General features: G+C 39.5%; 1 protein-coding gene across 14 annotated transcripts in view; it reads left to right on the top strand.

Annotated features, from left to right (window-relative positions):
- The first annotated feature begins 17,191 nt into the window (after positions 1-17,191).
- The window catches only part of PARD3 (par-3 family cell polarity regulator), a 650,052-nt gene continuing 643,749 nt past the window's right edge, over positions 17,192-23,494 (top strand). For 8 of the 14 annotated variants that reach the window (XM_087893015.1, XM_087893013.1, XM_087893011.1 and 5 more), the window contains exon 1: positions 17,192-17,763. In XM_087893015.1, coding sequence (XP_087749141.1) covers positions 17,245-17,763 — 519 coding nt within the window. In that variant the 5' untranslated portion in view covers positions 17,192-17,244. The remainder of the gene's footprint in view (positions 17,764-23,494) is intronic. The other 6 variants (XM_087893016.1, XM_087893014.1, XM_034402635.3 and 3 more) reach the window with 2 other exon arrangements.

The raw sequence follows: 23,494 nt of genomic DNA, 5'->3' as shown, positions 1-23,494 counted from the left end.
ATTCCCGTGTTCCTTTTCTCTAGTACAGCTGCAAAAAAGAAATAAATTGTGACCTATTCCTTTTAAACAACAAGGGGTTATTTGATTTATCTAGTGTATATTTTTGTACCTGTCTCTAACAGGAGTCCAGCAAGGCTGCTCAGGTTCTCACAAATTTAGCTGTTGTTCTTGCGAAAGAAGGTGTCTCCACAGAGCTTTGCAGACTGTTTTATTTCATCTAATCAGTTAAATGTAACCACAGTTTAAATTTACCATACAGCAGTCAGATAATTCACATCCTGTATGCTCCAAAAATCTACAGTACACTAAACTGGAATTGGACACATGGCAGTAGTGTTATTTTAACACTGAAGCAGAAATTTCCCGCCTTTTTGTGGAGGTTTTGAATAGGGAAAGGTGGTAGGGACAGCATATAAACTTGTAGTGTCATTCCTCACAATAAACTGTAGCTTATTGAGATGTCCATATGCTGCCGTTATATGCTACAGGCCCATTAGGAAAACAGTGAAGAAAAAACAAACTTGTAAATTTGATGGGAGCATATTTTAAAGTGTAGAGCTGGCAAGGCTTAGAAGCTGAGTCATACAACATAAATATTGTATTTCAGAAATCTTATCTTGCTCTGTTTATTGTCAGATGTCTTCCTTCTGCTCAGCCAAATGCAGATGTATATTCAGGGCATGACATATTGTCATATACATTTTAGTTCAGCAGAAAGAGATCTCCAATTTCACTGGCTTCCACAGCTGTATTTCAAGAGCTACAAACAGGAAGAAGATGAAAGAGGAGAAGGACCTGATGAAAAGAATTACACGTAGTCCTCAATTTAAGGACTGTTTAGCAGCCATTCAAAGTTACGGCAGAGCTCCCAAAGCTGCTTATGACTTGGTTTCAAAGTTATGACCATTGCAGCCCCCCACAATCATTTGCCCTTACAATTGTGAGGATGCTGTAGCATCCTACCATATATCATCCACATCCCCTCCCATCAGATTACTGTAGACCTTAGTCTATTTCCCACCTCACCAGTTTTCATATCCTCCTCTTCATTTACCTTTTGAAGATCTCTGGAACATGGGTTAGGAAAGGAGGGCAGGTTGCTCTATTCCTGGGCCATGTAGCACAATCCTGGAAGTGGCCACCATGTTGGAGTGCCCACAATTCAATACAGCCTGAAAATGTTGGTCATTTTCACAATTGTGCCACACAGCTCAATAATGGCACAACTTATCTTCATATCTTAAACCAAAACTCCTGAGATCTTTGCATTGTGTGCAATTGGTGATTCAGAGAGAGGAGGAGGGTTCGAATTTAGTAGATTGGGAAACAGGTTTGTGGAGACCTTGAGTAGTGGGAAAGTAGAGCACTGAGTACTTCAAGTGGAGCAGGGCTTGAACTAGGACTCCACAAGGTACCCTCTATTTAACAACCTGCACATTCATTTAGTTAACTGCATTGTTAAGAGCAGGGATAGGGGTCATAAGTGAGGCAAACAAATGGGGCTTTTAAATGGCCATCATGACTTCTAATTGTCATGGGCAGGCTCCATTAAGATGATAGGTCGAGGGCTACCTGTTTAAATTAAAATGCAACATATAGAAAACCAAATATGTTATGCATGGCCTGAAGGAACAAAAATACTATACTGTTCAAAGGCAGTATTATCAGGTTTCAGATAATTCAGTAATAACTCTAAGTCACAATTTACAAATCACAATCACTAGCATTACACAATACAGTAAACCATATCACTGTATTAATTAAGAAGATATACACAGCACATTAAATCATGGTTTGCTTATTCATACTTACTGATTGCTCTAATATAGATAGTTCTTAACATACAACAGTTTGTTTAGTGACCATTCAAAGTTACAATGGCACTGAAAAAAGTGACATGACCATTTTTCACACTTACGACTGTTGTGGTATCCCCATGGTCATATGATCAAAATCTGGACACTTGGCAACTGACTCATACTTATGACAGTTGCAGTATCCCAGGATTGTGTGAACACCTTTCGTGATTGACAAAGTCAATAGGAAAGCCAGATTCACTTATCAACCGTGTTACTGGCTTAGCAACTGCAGTGATTCATTTAACAACCATAGCAAGAAATATTGTAAAATGGGGCAAAACTCACTTAACAAATGTCCCTTTGGAACAGACATTTTGGGCTCAGCTGTGATTATAAATTGAGGATTACCTGTATAGATGTTACATGATTTATATTAATATAAATTGTGAAGCGTGCAAACCAGCATTTGCATTTCCTGCATCAGATGCAGAGAGCATATCTTTCTCCTTCTGTCCTGGCCACTTTGTACAGAGGCACAATTGAGAGTGTTTTAACAAAATGCATTACTATTAGATTTGGTAGTAGCAGTGCCTCAGATAGAAAGTCCATACAGAGAATGGTAAGGACAACCAAGAAGATTATAGGAAGCTTGTTTCCTGTTATTCAGGATACCACTTATAAGCGCTAGATGCTTAGAGCTTCAAGCATTGTTAGAGACTCCACACACCCACTTCATGGTCTGTTGTTGTTGCTCCCCTCTGGGAAGAGGTTTCAAAGTATCTATAGCAGGACTATTAGATTCTGTAACAGCTTTGATCGTTATGTCATTTTGTAAACTCGCAGGATTCTTTTTTTTTTAACCATGTATATGTATACATTCAACTAGATTGTGATGTTTCTCTGCATCATATATATGTGTGTGTATGTGGAAATATCATAATGGTATTCTTTGAGAAGTGAATGTAATGAAATTTCATTTTAATGTACTGTATGCTGATTAGTGTATATTTAAATGTAGATTCTGTTCTATTCTGTTCTGTTCTGTTCTGTTCCGTTCCGTTCCATTCCGTTTCATTCCATTCCATTCCATTCCGATGTCTGGATTATTTGAAATTATGATTCATATATAATAATGGCTAATTGCAGATATATATATCACAAACAATATCCCACATTTTAACACCACATATTCTGTGAAACCATCTAAAACTTATCATCAAGGGTACTTCTGAATCTCTCCTTATTTTGATTTTTTTTTTTGCTTTATTTCCTATTGACCTTGCTTTCACTGGGCTTACAACTTTTAATGAGAAGGTGGCAGTCTACAAAAATGTGAAAATTAAATTTGATTTTCAGCACTGCTACTCTTCTTCCACCAATCTTTGCCAAGCAATATTGAATTCCTGGTGTCTCATTTTTCTCCATAAAACTTATTCCTGAACTACAAGCAGAAAAATAACTTTGGTTTTCAAGAAAGCATATTTCTTATTTATGTGCCTTGAATAACACAAATATACATAAATTTACTGGGGACATACTGTATCTATCTGAACGATAGCCAAGGAAAACCTTTTAGGAAAAGAGTCAATATATTTCTGCATACTGTATCAGTTTGACCTTGCTACTATGTTAGCAAGATAATGCATTTTTATATTCTTCCCATAATACTGTAATGTAGTCCTGACTATCTAGAAATCTGTGGTCTAAGGAAGCAGATAATAGAGAATATCCAGCATCCTAACTTATACACAGTTAATTTGTATTATGGATAAAATGTCCTTAGTAGAACTGGGGAGATAAATTCACGAGGTGATTTTGGTGGAAAGTCACAGGCTGAAGTCACTCCTGGGGAATGGATGCTGCAGTAGAATAGAATAGAATAGAATTCTTTATTGGCCAAGTGTGATTGGACACACAAGGAATTTGTCTTGGTGCATAAGCTCTCGGTGTGCATAAAAGAAAAGATATATTCGTCAAGAATCATAAGGTACAACACTTAATGATAGTCATAGGGAAACAGTCAATATAAATCTTAAGGATACCAGCAACAAGATTACAGTCATACAGTCATAAGTGGGAGGAGATGGGTGATAGGAACGATGAGAAGATTAATAGTAATGCAAGATGCCAAAAGAGAGACAAGATGAAATGCGAATTTCAAAAATTAAAATGTATTTTAAAATTATTTTAAATAATTGAATTGTTGAACTGTTCCATAATGAGTTGTCCATGGCAAGTTATCCTGCAGTGAGTTATCCTGAGGCATGTTGGCTGCAGCGAGGTATCCCATTCCATCATATAGCAGTGGGCATTAAGACTGAATATGAAAATTTCTGCCTCTGAATGCTAGGAAAATGCCATTTTATCACAATTTGTGCTTCTGTTTTGGAGAAAACTTGTAGCAATGCCTATTTTAGGCATTGTCCTAAAATCTCAGTCTAGAACAATTCTACTAATCATGGCTCTGGGAATGATTTTACTCCATTTTATTTCAAGTTGCCTGCCCACATTGGCATTTGTTTACAACTCAAAACAATAAGTTAATTCTGTGGGCAGAAGAAAATCTTACCCTGGAGTCAATATTTACACAGGATATGTGAGGTTAGAATTTTGGTGACCTCAAAGAAGCCTCTCAGAAAGCTTTAGAAACACATGTTTGTGCACAACACTATAAAATTCTCTTTAAAATGTTTAAATACCCATTGCATTATTTTAACACGAGTGTCTTTAAGCAATACACCATGTATCTTCAAGGATCCAGAAAATCAACGAACCCTGAATATATGAGTTTGGGAAGACTTCCACAAAAAATGAAACTATATCTAGAACATTTTTCCTATAGCTTTTTATTCTGGGGCTACATCCCTGAAGTTGGCATGCAACTTATCTTACATTCCTGGTGTCTCGCTCTGAAATTCCATTAAGACTTTGTCATAAATAACTCTTAGCTTCCTCATACTGTTTTCCATCCATGTAAGAAATAAGAAATAATATCAAAACATAAAAATGAAGATTGAGGCAGAAGTATGGGAAAAACATTTTTTTAAGTTACCTGTATTATTAAGTCTTGCTTACTGTATAGAGGTAGTGCTCGACTTACAACCACAATTGAGTCCAAAATTCCTGTTGCTAAGCAATATAGTTGTTAAATGAATCTTGCCCCATTTTATCTGCTTTATCTGTGACTTTCTTGCCACAGATGTTTAGTGAATCACTGCAGTTGTATAGTGCAGGGTTGTTAAGAAACTGGCTTCCACATTGACTTTGCTTGTCACAAAGTCACAAAAGGTGATCACATGACCCCAGGACACTGCAACCATCATAAATCTTTGCCAGTTTCCAAGTGTTCAAATTTTAATCATGTGACCATGGGGATGCTGCATTGGCTGTGTGGAAAGTGGTCATAAGTCACTTTTTTCAGTGCCATTGTAACTTCGGTCATTAAATAAACGGTTGTATGTTGAGGACTACCCATAATCCTCTTGGGTAAGCTTTCCTAAGGCCTGTTTATTTTAAAGGGTCATCCATATTGAAATCAAAGTAACAGCAGCAGATAAATTTTTAAATGTTGTACGCTGCTCGGAGTCACTGTCTCTGAGTTGGGAAGCTACATGAAAGTGTATAATAAATAAATAATAAACAAACAAACAAACAAAATAAATAAATAAACAACATCCTCATTAAATAATGACTTTACTGAATCCACTACGATCAGCTATGTTTATACAACACAGAAAGCCATACCTTGCTACTGGGTAATGACTTTTATTAATTAGACCATATAAAGAAATAATGGACACCAGTCACAATAAAAGAGAATACGCTAAAATAGAGAAAATAAAGTAGGGTGAAATAGAATGAAATGCAAAAAGAAATAATAGGTTGGGTGTTACAATAAAATATAGTGTGTGTATGCAGATGAAAGCAAGGGTCCAATGTTTTCTATAAAACATGTTTTCAGTTGACCAGTCCTGACTATGAACTCAGTGGTTCTCCTAACTATATATATGCTTGATTCTTGATGGAAACAAGATAGCTATTAGTGAGATCCCAATGGGTAGTTTTGTCAAATAATGTCTGTAAATACTCCATATGTTTCTAAAATGACTAGGTTTATGGAACATCTAGAGCCAAAACTAAAGAAATCAAATTATTTATAATACTATGAAACACTTCAAATATGAAATATGACTATTTGAAAGCTGCAATAGGTCTGGAAGGCAGTGGCATATGTAGTTTTGGGAGCTCCATGGTTCATCCGATTTATATCAGGGCTGCATGAGCTGAAGTAGCTCTCAGTCACTTTCCAGGTGTAATTCAAGGTATTGGTTATCACCTTTAAAGCCCTAATCATGCAGGGCCAGTTTATCTATGAAACTACCTCTCCCTGAGCACATTTGCCCATCCCACTAGGTTAAAAAAGATGGGTACACTTTAGTTTCCTTAGTTTATATTTAATTATACAATCATCATCATTCCAGCCATTGTACTGTATGTCTAGGGCAGGAGGAAGGCCTCTTCTGCATGTTTCCAACCAATACAGTCTTGAGTTTTCCTTTGCTAGTTGGGCCCGCAACTTACCTCTCACATCCTGGACATAAACTGTTTCAACTCCTACCCTCAAAACGATGCTATAGAGCACTGCACACTAGAACAACTAGACACAAAAACAGTTTTTTTCTGAACGCCATCACTCTGCTAAACAAATAATTCCCTCAACACTGTCAAACTTACTAAGTTTGCACTACTATTAATCTTCTCATCTTCTCATTGTTCCCATCACCCATCTCCTCCCACTTATGACTGTATGACTATAACTTTGTTGCTTGCATCCTTATGATTTATATTGATATTGTTTCCTGATTGCTTATTTGTACATATGACTATCATTAAGTGTTGTACCTTATGATTCTTGATGAACGTATCTTTTATTTTATGTACACTGAGAGCATATGCACCAAGACAAATTCCCTGTGTGTCCAATCACACTTGGCCAATAAAAAAAATATTCTATTCTATTCTATTCTATTCTATTCTATTCTATTCTATTCTATTCTACTATTCTATTCATTATATAAAAATATAAAACATATGTTCTGTGTTCTAAAAGAGAAAAGAAACTGTTGCCCCAAAAGTACTAATTTCATGAACTGAGATTTAAAAAATGATCACCCAACTATGCAAATGTGAGCAAAAACCTTTAGGTACCTGGAATGGCTAATCAGAAGGAATATACAAGATATTACAACTATTTATTCCTTACACCAGAAGGCTGCTGTTGTCATCAAAGCCATTCATAGTGTGTGTGTATGTGTTGTGTTGTGTTGTGTGTGTGTGTGTGTGTGTGTGTGTATGTGTGTGTGTGTGTGTGTGTGTGTGTGTGCAGGGTATTCAGCTTATATTGGAAGGACAAATCTCTGGCTACAGTTTAAATACAGTGTGCCTTCTAAGCTTCTTCTGGCTATGTTTATTAGAACTGACAAGCAATTAATTACTTAACTTTGAAGTTGAAATGTCTGTATTAGCATTAATAGGTTCTTATATCAATGCATCCTTCACTTGTATCTTCTTTATATGGTGCAGAAGCAACATGAACAGTTGTCTATTTAGACTTTTAGAGAAAAGCCACCTCTTAAATCATACACTCTGCTACTACTTAGGGTAAACTCCTGTTCACTTCAAAAGAGACTGTGAACAAAACCAAGTATCAACATTTATTTTTTCCCCTATTTTCATGTGGTACAAAATTAGTCCTTAAACAATGCTTGGGGTTGTTTAAATAAAAATGAAATGTTGGTATTCCCCTGAATTTTGTTGTCACATCAATTATCTTAGAACAGAAATTATCTAACAACATTTTCATTAAAGATGAGTTTTGTCACATCTTGAAGAGTTATTAGCCAGGACAAAAAAATAAATTAGCATCTGAAAAAAAGATGTGTGTGTGTGTATTTACCACCCATGATGAAACAGGGTGTTGTTCCATTACACGCATGGGAAACATTTTAAATGTGTATAGAATACACTTAATCCTTTCCAATTTTATTCTTGATCACTATAATCTGTCATGTTATTCCATTTTGTATGTCTTTTCTTGGTCTTCTCAGAAGCTGGCTTACTTTTAGCTAAGTCCTTTTAAAAACATATTGTCTGGGTGATCCCTGTTTCAAAATGAAAACCATGAAGTATTGAAAAGCAGACATTTGTTCTTTCTTCAAAGGTCTTTCTGGGGTTAAAAGATCTGGCAGTAATAAAACTCCACAGCTGCCTGATTTTGAAAAACCTTTTCCACATGACCAGGAAAGTATTGTGATTTGATTATGTAAGGGTAAGCTACAGTTTGCAGAAGAGAAATGTTTATATGGAAATGAAAGTTTATACCAAAGTTTAAGACATATATGTCATATGTTGAGGAGAACACAAGTAAAAGCCACTGAAAAGGGCAATTCTGATCACGGCAAATGCGAAATAGGTATCATGCTATCTATCACACTGAAATGTATTTAACAACTTAATTATATCTGAGTTCAAACCCCTTTGCATTAAATGAATAAAATCATGTGTTTTGATGAACATACGAGCAAAAATGAAAGTTACCTACATAGCTGAACCTCGACAGATGATTTTGGCTGATCTTTAAAAGCTAAATAAAATTGGAGCTGATTTATAGGAGGCTATCAGGATTTCCTCAAAACTATTCTCAAAGAACTCAGGGAATATCATTTTGATTCTGCTGCCAAAGAAAATGGCATGGACTTTCCTGTCAAGTCACCTCTTCACCTTCTGTCAGTCTTCCAATCACCTGATCGTGTTTCCCATCTGATGTGTCAGACTAGGATTGTGCTAAATGTTGATTCTGTAAAGCTTTCTGAATGGCAACTGTCTTGAGTGTTTGGGATTTTTTGCATTCCCCTTGTTCAAGGAAGCAATCTGTACTCAATGCTGTTTTCTTTGATCTCCAACTTTGAATACTGAATGGTTTATCCAATATGCAAATGTCAAAAACTAACAGACTGAATTGCACTTGTGAATACAATAATGTGGAATGCAAGTTATACTAATCCCTTTATTTTAATTTTAATAATAATAATAATAATAATAATAATAATAATAATAATAATAATAATAATAATAATAATAATATCAACAACTTTATTGTCATTGTACGTGTATACACGGTATACCCATCCAACGAATTTCACTTAACACCCAAAGACCAAGTCCAACACACATAACAATCCCCAAACACCCCCCCACCCATCACAATTTTCCCACCCCTAAAACACCCAAACATCCAAACAACAGACCAAGTAATGCTGTCCAACAGCTCACTGATAGTTGCCCTTTAGTTCATTGTTGAGTGCAATTATAGCTCTGGGATAAAAACTATTCAGATGACGTGTAGTCTGAGTTTTAATTTTCTGTAAGGCAACATTCCAAAAAGATTGTAAGCAGGATGGGAAGAATCTCTGAGAATGTTGTGCAATTTCCTCAAACAGCGAGATTCAAAGATGTCGTCCAGGGCTGGTAGCTGGAGTCTGATGATATTCTGGGCAGTTTTAATGATTCTCTGTAGAGCTTTTTTGTCCGCTACAGAGCTGCTCCCATACCATGCAAGAATGCCATATGTCAGGACACTCTCAATGGTGCTGTGATAGTAGGACAGAAGTAGATGCTGAGATAGATTTATCTTCCTGAGCATTCTCAGGAAGTACAGCCTCTACTTTGCTTTCTTTACATAACCAGTAAAAGTCAAAAGAGCTTGAACTCTTTTGAATCTGGCTAACTGGATGACATCTAATTTCCGCATTCTTTAAAGTTCTCTAAAAATGGAGAAAAATATTACTTAATTCACAGATTTTTCAATAGGATATTTCATTCCTCCTAAATGCGTTGAATGTTCCTCAAAAATACAGTGATTTATCCATTCCTTCCAGCTAGGCAGAAGGCAATTTCAGTGATCACTAAGACATAAAATAGCAACTAGTCAACAGAAAAAGTTTTATGATGTTCAATAATGAATTTGATAAATTACCAGTGCTATAAAACAAGAAACACATTTGTCAGTTCCAGATGCATTGGTTGAAAACAATTTATCCTAGCATTAGTTTTTCAAGGCATTTATACAACAGGAAAATTTTGAACAATGCGCCTGTGAAAATATATCTTATATGGATACCTAGATCTTTATTCACCAGGACTATGAATTAACTGCATTGGATTTTGAACAGTTAAGATTATAATCTAATGCTTTCTTAGGGTTAAGGGTTAGCCCAACTGAACTCAATGGACTTTACTTTCATGAAAGGATTACCTTGTAAGGAAAAATCATATCCACATTTATTTTGTTATGAGTCATCTGAATAGTGTGGCAGGAACCTCGAGCAAAAATGCTATCTGTGATTTGATTTGAATCTGTTACACAGGTCCTGTTACCACAATAGGAACCCAAAAAATTGTCATTAAGCGGTGCATTAAATGAGGCAATAGCAATAGCACTTAGACTTATATGCCGCTTCACAGTGTTTTACAGCCCTCTCTAAGTAGTTTACAAAGTCAGCATATTGCCTGCAACAATCTGGGTCCTCATTTTACTACCTCGGAAGGATGGAAGGCTGAGTCAACCTTGAGCCAGTCAGAATTGAACTGCTGAATTGCTGGCAGCCGGCAGTCAGTGGAAGTAACCTGCAGTACTGCATTCTAAACATTGTGCCACCACAGCATTATGTGACTCCTCCTCCCCTTGATTTTATGACCTTTTTTGCCATGGACATTAAGCAAATCATTCATTAAGTAGATCATGTAGTTCCCAATTGACTTTGCTTCTTGGAAGCCAACTGGAAATATTACAAATAGCAACCACATGATCTCAAAATGCTGCAAACATTGTAAATACAAGCCCTTTGAATCACATGACTCTGGGACTCTGATATGGTCATTAGTGTGAGGACTGGTCAAAAATTTTCCCAGGAAAAAGGGTTAACAAACCCTTTGAATCACATGACTCTGGGACTCTGATATGGTCATTAGTGTGAGGACTGGTCAAAAATTTTCCCAGGACCACTGTAACTTCAAACAATTGCTAAATGAATTGTCATAAATGGAGAACTACCTATAATTCATCCACCTGCTCAGCAAACAGAATTCTGTCATCAACTCTGCTGTCTGTCTCCACTGATCACTGGGGCCCCGAGTATGTTGAAATACACATCTGATGTTGTCCCTTGTTGCTTTCCTTCCCTTTATATTGTTCCTTTTAAACCAGAATAAGAAGAGCAACAAGAACATTAAATCAGGATTACCTATTGTGAACAGATTGAAAATGGTCCAGCTACACATGGTTATAGAACATAGGTGAAGACTAAAACAAATGGAGACCCTCTTTTTTGCGGGACCTCTCTAATGTTTTGTCTTATCTATGGATAAAATGAGGATTATTTAATCCCACAATCAAATATGATGGAACAGCTGCTTGTGGGATTAATTTACCTATGTCTCTTGCCTTAAGCAGGGAGATTTAGTTTAATCCTATGCAAGTTTGGTTCAGTTTAGATTTAATCTAATTCCTGAGAGTTAACTGATTTGGTCAGTTAGCTACATTTTAAGGTAACCATTAACACTGCTTCAATTCAAAAGGTTGTAGGAAAGGGCTATTCGTGTTAATCAACCCCAAATGCAAGGAGAAAGAGCTATTGAGGCATTGCACAACAGCTGGATCCGTATTGTGCATTGAGCCCTATTGTGCACCATTTTGTTTAGTGGTGTATCAATTTAGAATCATAGGGTTGGAACCTCAGAGATCTTCTATTCCAACCCCTTGCTCAAGGAAGGAGTATGGCTTTAAATAGCATCTTTCTATAAGAACCCAAAAAGGGACATGGTAGATCAGTGGCTAAGATGCTGAGCTTGTCGATCGAAAGGTTGGCAGTTCAGCGGTTCAAATCCCTAGTGCTGCATAACGGGGTGAGCTCCCGTTACTTGTCCCAGCTTCTGCCAACCTAGCAGTTCGAAAGCATGCAGAAAATGCAAGTAGAAAAATAGGGACCACCTTTGGTGGGAAGGTAACAGCGTTCCGTGCGCCTTTAGCATTTAGTCATGCTGGCCACATGACCACGGAGACGTCTTCAGACAGTGCTGGCTCTTCGGCTTTGAAACAGAGATGAGCATTGCCCCCTAGAGTCGGGAACAACTAGCACATATGTGCAAGGCAGGGGAACCTTTACCTTTAGCTGTAAGAACCCAGCCAGTTCTGCCAATTCATGGTTTAGCTGTTAAGCCTTAGTATGAACTGTGAACCTGGTTAAGAATAGAATATTAATTTTGTATTAGGCCAAAGATTTATTTAATTCAGCAATGTGCTTCTCACAAGATTCAGGCACAAATCTGTTGGATTGTTAAGTCAGTAAGCCAAAGGGGCAGAATTCATATGTAACACCAAGCATTACCCACTGTTTATACATTGTCATGTTGTGTGAATTCATTTATCAAATTTTATATGCTGCTGCAATCACAAGACCCTTGATAGCTAACAAGATATAACAGTCATTAAGTCAAGACCAAACAAATCACATTAATTGGCACATTAATTAGCATATGCATTCACCCAGCGAAAGTTACTAAACCGAGATATTATCGTATTCAAGCTTCCTTAGAGATTTATTTTCTTGAGCCCTTCCCCTCTGAGCCTTTTTACTCCATTATTTTGAGAATCAATTGATTCTTCATAAATAGAAAGGAATCCATTCTAACCTGTAGCCGAGGATATTACAAAACAAATCCTTAGATTAAAATGGAGTTGCAGTCTTGCATCTTTAGAAGTTACGTTACATTTAGTAATTACATTTTTTTTTCATCTTTAGTAATTTTGTGCTAAATTTCAGCAATGTAACTTTGCACTGCACCTGTTAAAATATGTCAATGTAATTCAAGATATGTGAGCCTTTTGCTCCTGTCTTTCTCTCTCCTTTTCTCCTCCACCCCCTTCTCTCTTTCTCTTGACTACAGAGCTTTACTAAGGTCCCAGAAATTAACCTTATTATATATTTGAATAAAATGGAGTGATGGTATTATAATTTAATTTAAAAAACAATAAAAAATCAGGTCACTGTAGCTCTCAATTTTAAGCTTGGTAAATATTCTCTCTAATCCCCAAATGACACTGGGCATACCAAAGTGCCCAGATGTAACACCCTTGGAGATGGTTAAGATCTCTCCTTATTTGAATTGTGCTTTTAAAAAAATCAGATTGAAACACACACACTCGCCCCCCCAGAAAATGGCATACTGCCAAGTAAAGCTCTGATTTTCAGCATCATCTGCTTACAAAAATGTCCCGGGGTTCCTAATGGGATTTATAAAGTTTCCTAAAAAGTACCCCTGTTATTTTTAGGGTAGGGATAGCAGGGTCAAAAAAGTCATGATGGCAGCCATAATCATGTAATTGAAACCCTGCCCTTATTTACGTGCTTTGCGATATATACAAAAAGAAGCACATTTTTGATCAAACAGCTGTGAGCATTGTTTTGACTTCTTTTTTGAATAGCCATGGATACCCTTCCTGTAAGGAAGTGTGTTTGTTGGGGGAGAGATGCTCTTATATAAAAAAAGAAAAATAGGAAGATAAACAGATGTTTAAAAACATTCTGATGAAGGGTTCAAAGTTCTTTTTCAAAGGACAATTGGACTTTCTTGTTTTTTCTTTGAAATATGTTTAGCTTGTCATCCAAGAAGCTTCTTAAGTTCTGAAGAATTGTTCAGTTCTGAAGAACTGAAGAAACTTCTTGGATGAGAAGCGAAATATCCTTCAAGGAAAAAACAAGAAAGTCCAGTTGCCTTTTGAAAAAGCACCTTCAGGACAACCATCACCTGGATGGCTGAGAATCTCCATAGGCATTCTGATGAAAGGACAATATTCTGATGTAGATCTGGTTCTGTTGGAGAACAACAAAACTAATTCCAAAGTTGCTCCACCTACTAAAAAGTCGATGACTCCCTTCCTCCTTAAAGGTTCAAGACTTCTACTCTCAGTTTTGCAGAGAAATTAAGCTCGTTCATCAGGGCTTATTTATTAGATTTTTATCCTGCCTATATCATTTTATAAGGAATTCAAGACAGGGAACATACAGGTAGCTCTTGACTTACAATCATTCTTTGTATGACCCTTCAAAGTTATACTAGGATTGAAAAAAAAATGACTTGCGATTGTTCGTCATAGTTGAAGCATAGTCACAGGATCAAAATTTGGACCCTTGGGAACTGGCACGTATTTATCATAGTTGCAGTGTCCCAGGATCATGTGAATGAACACCTTTTGCAACCTTCCGACAAGCAAAGTTAATGGAAAAGCTAAATTCACTTAACAACTATGTTACTAACTTAACTGCAGTGATTCACTTAATGACTGTCACAATAAAAGTTGTAAAATGGAGCAAAACCCACTTAACAACAGAAATTTTGGGCTCAATTGGGGTTGTGAGTGGGACTAAGGTAAAGATAAAGGTTTCCCTGTACAAGCTTGCTAGTCGTTTCTGGCTCTAGGGGGTGGTGCTCATCTCCATTTCTAAACTGAGGAGCCACCGCTATCCGAAGACGACTCCATGATCATCTGGCCGGTATGACTAAACGCCAAAGGTGCACGGAACACTGTTACCTTCCCATCAAAGTGGTCCCTATTTTTCTATTTGCATTTTTATGTGCTTTCGAACTTTAGGTTGGCAGAAGCTGGGACAAGTAATAGGAGCTCACCCCATTATGCGGCACTAGGGATTCAAACCACTGAACTGCCAACCTTCTGATCAACAACCTCAGCATCTTAGCCACTGAGCCACCATGTCCCTTTAGTTGAGTTGAGACTGCCTGTACCTAATACTCTAGCCTCTTATTTTCTCCACAAAAATTGCTCTGTTAGGTAGCATAACCTGGTTACCTCTTCTGCAAAGTGATGCTCTTCCCAGAACATAGAATCCTAGGGCTGGATAGGACCTCAGATGTCTTCTAGTTCAACCCTCTGTTCAAGACAGATGATCTTATCCCATCATGCTTATTCCAAAGACTCAATTCACTCATGAGAATGGTATAATCCTAAACTCTCTTATTTAGGGAATAAAAGCCCACATCAGGGATTCTCTGGGATAAAGAAGATTGAAATCCAGTTCTCCCATTTTAACTTGTTACAGTTTAGAGCTTTGTATCTTTACCAATACTGCCAAGCTAGGTGCACTTACTTCAAAGCAAGCACCAATATCCTGGACTGTGTCCCTGCTGTGTATTTTGTGCTCTAAAATCAATTAATGTTTACTAAATCACAATGTTTACTGTGTTCAGATGGCAGATTTATCCAGGATTAATCCTGGCCCATTTATTTACCCCAGTTTTGCAGGAGAGATTAGTCATACAAGCTAGGTTTGCCCAATACTTTAGGCTGAAATTTGGATGGATGGCTATAGGAATGCCTAACTTACTTAACACAGTTGAGCCCAAAATTTATATGGTCAAGCAAGACAGTTGTTAAGTGTGTTTTGCCCCATTTTATGATCACTGCTGTTCAGCAAATCACTGCAGTTGTTAAGTCAGTAACGTGGTTCAGTGAATCTGTCTATGGAGAGTCTCAGTCATAGAGGTCACGGCTGTCCCAAGGGTACTTTTTTCAAAAGGCAACTGGACTTTCTGGTTTTCCTTTGAAGATGTCTCACTTCTCATCCAAGCAGCTTCTTCAGCTGTGACTGGATGGTGGTGAATGGAAGGATTTATGCTCCTTGCAGACAGCTGGTCACTTGAATTCTTTTAGAGAGTCTCCTTAGGGTCACCTGGAGGTTTATCTGTATCATCAGTATCTCCTGAGTGGTGCAAATTGGTGTGGAGCCTTCTTGGAACTGCTGAAAGGACTGTGTTGTAGATGGGAGACTCAGTGAATCTGGCTTCTCCACTAACTTTGCAAAAGTTGATCACCTGATCCTGTGTCACTGCAACCATCGTAGATAAATAATAATAATAATAATAATAATAATAATAATAATAATAATAATAATAATCATCATCATCATCATCATCATCATCATCATAATTTATTGTCACTGCACAACATATGTACAATAAGATTGATGGAGCGCCCTCAGTGCACCCCCCAACACAATACAACACAAGGTGGAAACAGAAAATCCCTAACCCAATAAATCATATTAACAACACCCAGTCCTATTATACCAGTGTGAATCTGTTACACCCGTGTTGGCAAATCTATGGAATGTGTGCCGGAAGTGGCACACAGAACCATCCTGCGAGGAATGCATGGCCTCACTGGCTTCTCTTCCGCATTCCTGTGCACACACCTGCGCTGGTCAGCTGGTCACCACGCACGGGCGTGGCAAAACCCGGAAGAGCGGCGTTCCATCGCTCATGTGCAGGCTGGCACCTGAACTTCTGGGTTTACATCACGCGCATGCATGATGACCAGCTTTTCGTCAGGCGCGCATCCTTGCTGGAAACTGGAAGTTTGGGTGCTGGCTTGCACATGTGCGGCAGACTGCCGCGCTTCTGGGTATTGGCACTCCTGCGTGTGCGAAGGCCAGCAGGGCTGCAAATTCCTCACAGGATGGTTCTGCAGGCCATTTCCAGCATGCAGGCCGGCACACAGTGACATAAAAGGTTAGCCATCACTGCGTTACATGTTGCGCTGTCCTGAAAGTCCATTGTACTCCATTGTTATGATGTTATTTCACATTCAGGAGTCTGACAGCCCACGGATAAAAACTGTTCTTCAGCCTGTTTGTGTGGCTGGCTATACTTCTATATCCCCTTCCAGATGATAGGAGGGTAAAGAAGTGCTGACCATGGTGTGAGTGGTCCCTGAGGATTTTCCTCACTCTTCTAAGACAGCAAGCCCTAGCGATCTCATCTAGTGGTATCAGGGGGACACATGCCCATATACCAGTTGCCAAATATCTGAATTTTGCTTACGTGACCATGGAATGCTGCAATGGTCATAAGTGTGAAAAATGGTCACGATTCACTCTTTTTTCAGTGCCCTGTAATTTCAGGTGGTCACTAAGCAAACGGTTGTAAATTGGGGACTACCTTGCAGTTGGTAAATTCGGCCGCCCTGAAAATGTGGTGGGCTTTTTCTTTAAGTAAGAAGGCATGGAATTGTCGTGACCTTTAAAAGCTGCTTGCAAGACTTAAGTTTTAGGGGACAGGGGTAAACTTCGCAGCAAAGCAAGTAACCCACCGAAACGAGATTAACTTTATATGCAGCTAGGGGAACAACAACAACAAAAAAAAACACTTAAGAAGGGTGAAAAATTTCCCCCCGATCCCTGAGTTAATTGATTTTACAACGGAAGGGCTCTTTAATCGGGCTCCCAGGTAGTGGGCGTGAGGGGAAACGAGGCAATAAAAGCAATACCGCGCACAGCCTTGGCGGGGAGACAATCCGCCCCTTTTCCGCAACATGAGTGAGGCGAAGAGAGTGAGAGCCGCCGCCTGGCTGTGCTCAGGAGAGACGCCGAACAGGTGGCCACAGGCAGTTGCGGGCGCGCCAGGAAGGCAGCCGACAAGCAGCGAGCAGGCGTGCGTAGCGCTGTCGGCGCCCTCCCCCTCCCGGCCCGCAGCATGTGAACCCGTCGGCCAGTCCTCCGGAATAGCGGCACGATTCTGCCTACTTGGTTGCCGCAGGGTGAGGCGCCCGCCCTCGGGCCGGGCTCCCGCTTGGCGCTGGTGGCCCAGGAAGAGCAAACAGCCCCCCAAAGATCGCGCTCCCGTCGCCGGCCAAACCAGACTCGGGTGGAGAGAGTCGTTCGAACGCTTCTCTTGGAGGGCCGTGTCTGGAGGAAGGATCCGAAGAAAGAAGATGAAAGTCACCGTTTGCTTCGGCAGGACCCGGGTGGTCGTGCCCTGCGGAGACGGGAACATGAAAGTTTTGAGTCTGATCGAACAAGCCGTCACCAGGTACAGGAAGGCAATCGCCAAGGTGAGTTGGGAACGCTCTCCGGGGTCGCGGCGGAGGGACCCGCTGTCGGAGGGAGGGGGCGAGCGCCTGGTTGAGGAGAGAGATGGGGTAGAGAGAGAGAGAGAGAGGCGAAGAAGGCGCAGCCGGAGGAGGAGGAGGAGGAGGAGGGAGGGAGTGAACGAGGGCGCCTGGGATCAATATGGCGCTTCCTGGAAGGGGGAGGGTAGCAGGCAGGCAGGCAGAGCAGAAGGAGAGGAAAAGTGGTGGCTGAAGGGGCTGAGGCTGCTTGCTTGGCGGGAGCGAGGAGAGGGACCGGCGAGGGACTCTCCTCTCCCTCGCCCCGCCGACCTTTTAGGCGCGTTGGTGGGACGCGCGAGCCAGAGGTGAAAAGCTCCCTGAGGAAGCGGGGAAAGAGAGTTGGAGAGCTGCGGCCGCTTCCTCGCTTCCCTCCTTTAACCTCGGTAAACTTTCCAGTGCCGCCGCCGAGCTCCTGTAGCTTTCAGCCGGCTGGGAAGCCAGCCGAGAGCGCGGGCGAGGAAACCCGCCGCTCTTCGACAGGGGTTGGCGTGGCCGGGGGCGCAGCTCCATCCGCTTTGTGGAGCGAGCCGAGATTTGTTTCCAAGACCTGGTGGAGAGATACACAGTTGCGAAGGGTCGCGGGTGACGTCTGGGGCCTCAACTCTTTGTTGTTAGATGCCGGGGAAACCCGCAAGTGCCCCGCCAGCAGGCCTGTAGCTTTCCTCCTCCTCCTCTTCCCGCTGACTTGCCTCTCCGCTCGTCCCCGAAGCTTTGGGGAGCCTCTCGTGCCTTTCTCTTCCCGGCCATATCACGGGTGGGATTAAGCTCTTCATCGGTCTCCTCGCAGTTAACGTTGGGATCTGTACGGTGCTCGACTGCATCGGGACCAAAAGATACTCGTAGCTTTGCACAACATGCGACCGCGGTCGTAACACGCACACACTTTTAGCCCGTTCTTTTCCCACTCTGCTCCCGGTGTGCAAGTTTCTTCTCCGGGTGGTAATTCCTGCACGATTTCAAATCCAGCCCCAGGCTTTCTAAGCAAGTCCAGGCCCAAGGTGGGGGAAAGTGGTGGTGGTGGAGATGGAAAACAAACATTAAAGAATCATGGAGTCCACATGCTTGTTGGGAAAAATGGTGTTTGGTGGAGGTTTCTTTGTGTTTGAAGAAATGCTGTGCTGCCACCTCATTTTAGTTAAACATAAACATGAGCAACACATGAGTTGGACAACTATTTCTAAAGGGGGGGGGTTATTGGGGAAAAAGAATCCTTTGGTTGTAGTGTAGGCCAAGTTTCACAGAGGAATGGTATTTTTTTTTCTCCTGCATTTTTAGAAAAGCAGCCAACATGCAAGAATATGTCTCTTTTGAGAGGGGAAGGGCAAATGGTAAGGCACTCTGGAGATGGGGCTCTCATTTACATGGTTATCTCCTGGAAACACAAGCAACCAGTGAATGGGACAATCCTTGTAAGTGTTAAAGTGTAGGAGCAGTTTGTCTAGGACAGTTGCTCTTAATCAAACAATCTACCGTGCCTTTCTGGCTTGTAGGAGCTTGTTTCCGATGTTTATTAATTTTTGCAGTTCTGATACCAAGGATGTGTTGAGAAAGAAAGAAAGAGCAACATTGATGAAATCTTGTAACTTTCCTTGGGCTGAATATACATGGCTGCAAATTTTCACCCTGGAGATTGTTTACTTCTAGGTCTTTCCATATTGCTGCAAAAGTGGAGGATGGTTTTAGGGTAGCTGTAGAAAACGCACAGCGGCATGAAAATATTTGGGGTTAATGTGCTCTTTTCTGCCTCTGAAGTGGAAAGTTCTACTCTGAAAGTATAAATGTGTGTTTTTGTTCTGTTTTGTTACCATGTTCCTTGCCCAAACTCATGGACTTTAATGCAGGGATAGTGAAGTAGAATAAAAGTCAAAAGGCTGGGGAAATGGCTACTGAGGAAAATGAAATGTGACCCTTGAACCTGGAAAATCAGGTGTAAATACTTTAGTAGTTATTAGAGGTATGTGCTAGTACACTGAACCATCACACAAAGTTCAATAATCATAATCTTGTTATGAAAAGGAAAATTAATCTCCAGGAAAAGACAGGATTGGAGGAGCTGATACTTGTTGAAGCACAAGAAGGAATTCTGCTCTTCACTATACAAAATTATGAAAAGCAGTATACGTTTTCATCCAATGAGAGAAGCACAAATGACTTTCTATTCTAAAATAAGTAAATCAATCCCTTACCAAGGTGTCTAAATGCATTAAAATTACAGTTCTAAAATTCTCTGCCAGCATGATAATGAATTCTAAGAGTTCCAATCCCACCACATTGGGAGACCAGATTGGGAAACAAAGTTAAATGGAGAGATGATGAATGACCTCTGATTTAGGCATCTCAATGCACCATGCTTTAACTGTGGTTTGTTAGGTAAAGCAAAGTTGACTGGGTTTGTACAGCAAATAAGATGTAAAACATGGATTATAAAACTGAAGCAGCTGAGTTCATTCATACTGGTTGCTAGATTATAATCCAACAAACTCCATTTTGGGTTAGTATGGTCCAGCCAGTGTGTACTAATCTGTTCCTTATGTTGTCCATGGTGCACTCATGGCCACTCTAATTTAGTTCATGCACCTTGCTTCTGTTGTCCTTTTCTATTTCCTTCTACTTTCCCTTGCATTACAGACTTCTCTACACAGTTATATATTTGCATAATGTATCTAAAGTATGATAATTTGAGCCTGGTCATTTGTGCCTTTAGTGCAATGTTTTTCAAACTTGGCAACTTTTAAGATGTGTGGACTTTTCCATACTGGCTGGGGAGTTCTGGGAGTTGAAGTCCACATCTTAAAGTTGCCAAGTTTGAGAAACACTAATCCAGCGATAATAGCACACATTTTAAAAGGTATATTACAGTGATGGCGAACCTTTTCAACACCAAATGCCCAAACCAGAACACACTGGAGCCCTGGAAACTCAGAGACTAGCTTTTGGTCTTCTGGTTTTTGGCATGCATACATGCACTCCAGCCAGCTAATCTTTGGGTGCGCCGGAGCCCCAGAAAGACTAGCTGGCCAGTGCACATGCGTGTGCTGGTCTTTGCACATGCTGGAGCCCTGAAAACCCGAAAACCAGGTGGCTGGCGCGCACATGTGGACTGGCCAGCTGGTCTTCGGGTTTTTGGGGCTCTGGCATATGTGAAGATCAGCGTGCTGGAAACCAGAGAGCAGCTGACGAGGGCGCTTGTGCCCACAGAGAGGGCTCTGTGTGCCGTCTCTGCACTCGTGCCATAGGTTCGCCATCACAGGTATAGTACATACACACATTATTGTTGCAACCTTATATTGAAGAGAAGAATCATTGGGTGTTCCTATTGATGTTTTAATGAGACAGGTGTCCCTTAAATTTAAGCCTTTACTTTTGGATTTCTGCATATGCCAAATGTGTTTACTACATGGGTATTCGCAAATAATCTCTAGATATAGTCCAGAGTTGTAGAAGGTTCTGTACTGCAGTTTTTATATATTTAAACGGGGATGTTTTGAAGGGAATGTCTCTGAATATTAATATTTTCCTTGAGTGAGAAGTCTGTGCACCATGCTTTAATCTCTTAACGGTAGAAGCATCAATTGCTGAGTTTTAAAACATTTCCTCAAATGGATAATTTGGCTTCTAAAATATTATATGTTCCCATCTTTATGAAATGTTACTTTTTATTAGTATCTCCACTCCTCATCTCTTCTACTAAATCTGGTTTGAAACATACTATTCCAGGCAGGAATATAGGAAACAGTGCATTTAACCTGATTCAGAAACAATGTTTTGGTTTTCTGGCTGGTAAAATTTGCCATATACTTGTACTGGAATAATAAACTTTTAAACTGTCCCTGGTGTGTTGCAGGTATAAACTAGAGGAAGTTTATTCAAAATGTTTGGATTAATTTTCAACTGTGTCATAAAAAATAACATACAGTGATAAGTTTGCATTTTAAATAATGTGTTAGCGTCTAATGTGGTGCATGAATTTTGTCTTAATTGTTAAAGGGATAGCACACTAAAAGGGATCCCACACTATGTGAGTCAGATCTGAGGTTCATCAGAGTTAGCATTCTGCATTATGGCTACAGCATCCCAATATTTCAAGCAGCTTTTCCAACTTTATCTGGATATTCTGGGAGTTTTATTTGGGATCTCCCACAGAAGAGAATTTATCTTCCATTATACTACGACATTTTGTTTTAGATTAAATTGTAAAAAGTGTTGAATGCTGATGTTTAAAAATAATTATCTATTTCAATCATTCATATTTATAAATACATGTGCTTACATGCATTTGTGAATTTATAAATACACACATCATAGTTAAAAATATCATGTAACAAAATTAGTATGTTTAAGATTTCAGCTGTTCAACCTCAAGACCAGGTTCAAAAGTCAGTATCGGGTATAGCAGATAAAACTATTTGCAATGTAATGTTTTTATCATAAGCAATTTAAATCTACAGGTAATCCTTGATTTACAACGGCAGCTGTTTGAAGTTATGACAAACCTACCCAGGGATACTTTCAATCTGGATTCAAAGTTCTGGTGGTTGCTACACTTGCCTCTTCAGTCATGTGATTGAACTTCAAATTCTTGGCAATTGGGTTGCATTTGGGACGCTGTTTGAATATGGTCATGTGACAATATTTTAGTATGGTTTTGTTGAAACCTAGCATTATCTTCTGGTTTTCACAAAATCCAGTCCATCGTGAACCATGGGTTCATTTAATGACCATGGCATTCACTTCACAGTTGCCATTTCTGCTTAATGACCTCCATAGAAAAGGCCATAAAATTGGGTTGATCATGTGACCAGCCTGCTTTATGGCTGTCAAGACTTATGATCTAATGGACAGGCTCCATACCCAATGCTTGTATCCCCAATCCTTGTATAGGGATTTAGTACCCGTTAGAAATCTTTATGACTATACATGTTTGCAACCTGAGATTTACAAATTTACTTGGTAAGAAAGCCTTGTGGTCTACAGTAGCTTATTTAGGGAACGTATTTATATGTAAAACAACACAGGGCTCAACACTAATATAATACACATCTGAATTGTAGGATCAAGTTTGTGACGGAAATGTATTGAATTATCTCTTCTATTTTTCCTTCCGACATAATTATGTGAATGCAGGCTGTCAGAGGAGTATTTTTTCAAATTAAGAAGCAGAGCTGTATTCTCAAGAGCTGATAATGCTTTTGTAGGAAGCAGTGCTCCAAAAAAGTAAACCTAGTATAATGCAAATTACATCTTTTGTTATGGTTAGAAGGGCCCTTTTATTTTAGGAAAATGAAAAGTTAATTACATGGCAGGAGACAGAACTTGCTGTAAACAAGAAGACTTAACAAAATCAGGTATGGTTAAATATACTTTTTTTTTGCTTTGTTTTATAATAAAGAACAGATTGAATCATTTTTCATCCCTCTTCTCTGCATTTTTAATTGTGGACTCAGACATACACCAATTTTTTAAAAAAGACTTTGAATGCAAAGACTAAAGCTTCATATATATATATATATATATATGTGTGTGTGTGTGTGTGTGTGTGTGTGTGTATGTATGTATGTATGTATGTATGTATATATATATATATATATATACATACATACATACATACATACATACACACACACACACACACACACACACACACACACATATATATATATATATATAGAGAGAG

The sequence above is a fragment of the Pantherophis guttatus genome, chromosome 4, assembly GCF_059756535.1.
Source record: "Pantherophis guttatus breed Tessera chromosome 4, ASM5975653v1, whole genome shotgun sequence".
Taxonomy (NCBI): domain Eukaryota; kingdom Metazoa; phylum Chordata; class Lepidosauria; order Squamata; family Colubridae; genus Pantherophis; species Pantherophis guttatus.
The sequence above is the reverse complement of the archived record's forward strand: the minus strand, read 5'-3'. Positions and strand labels throughout refer to the sequence as shown.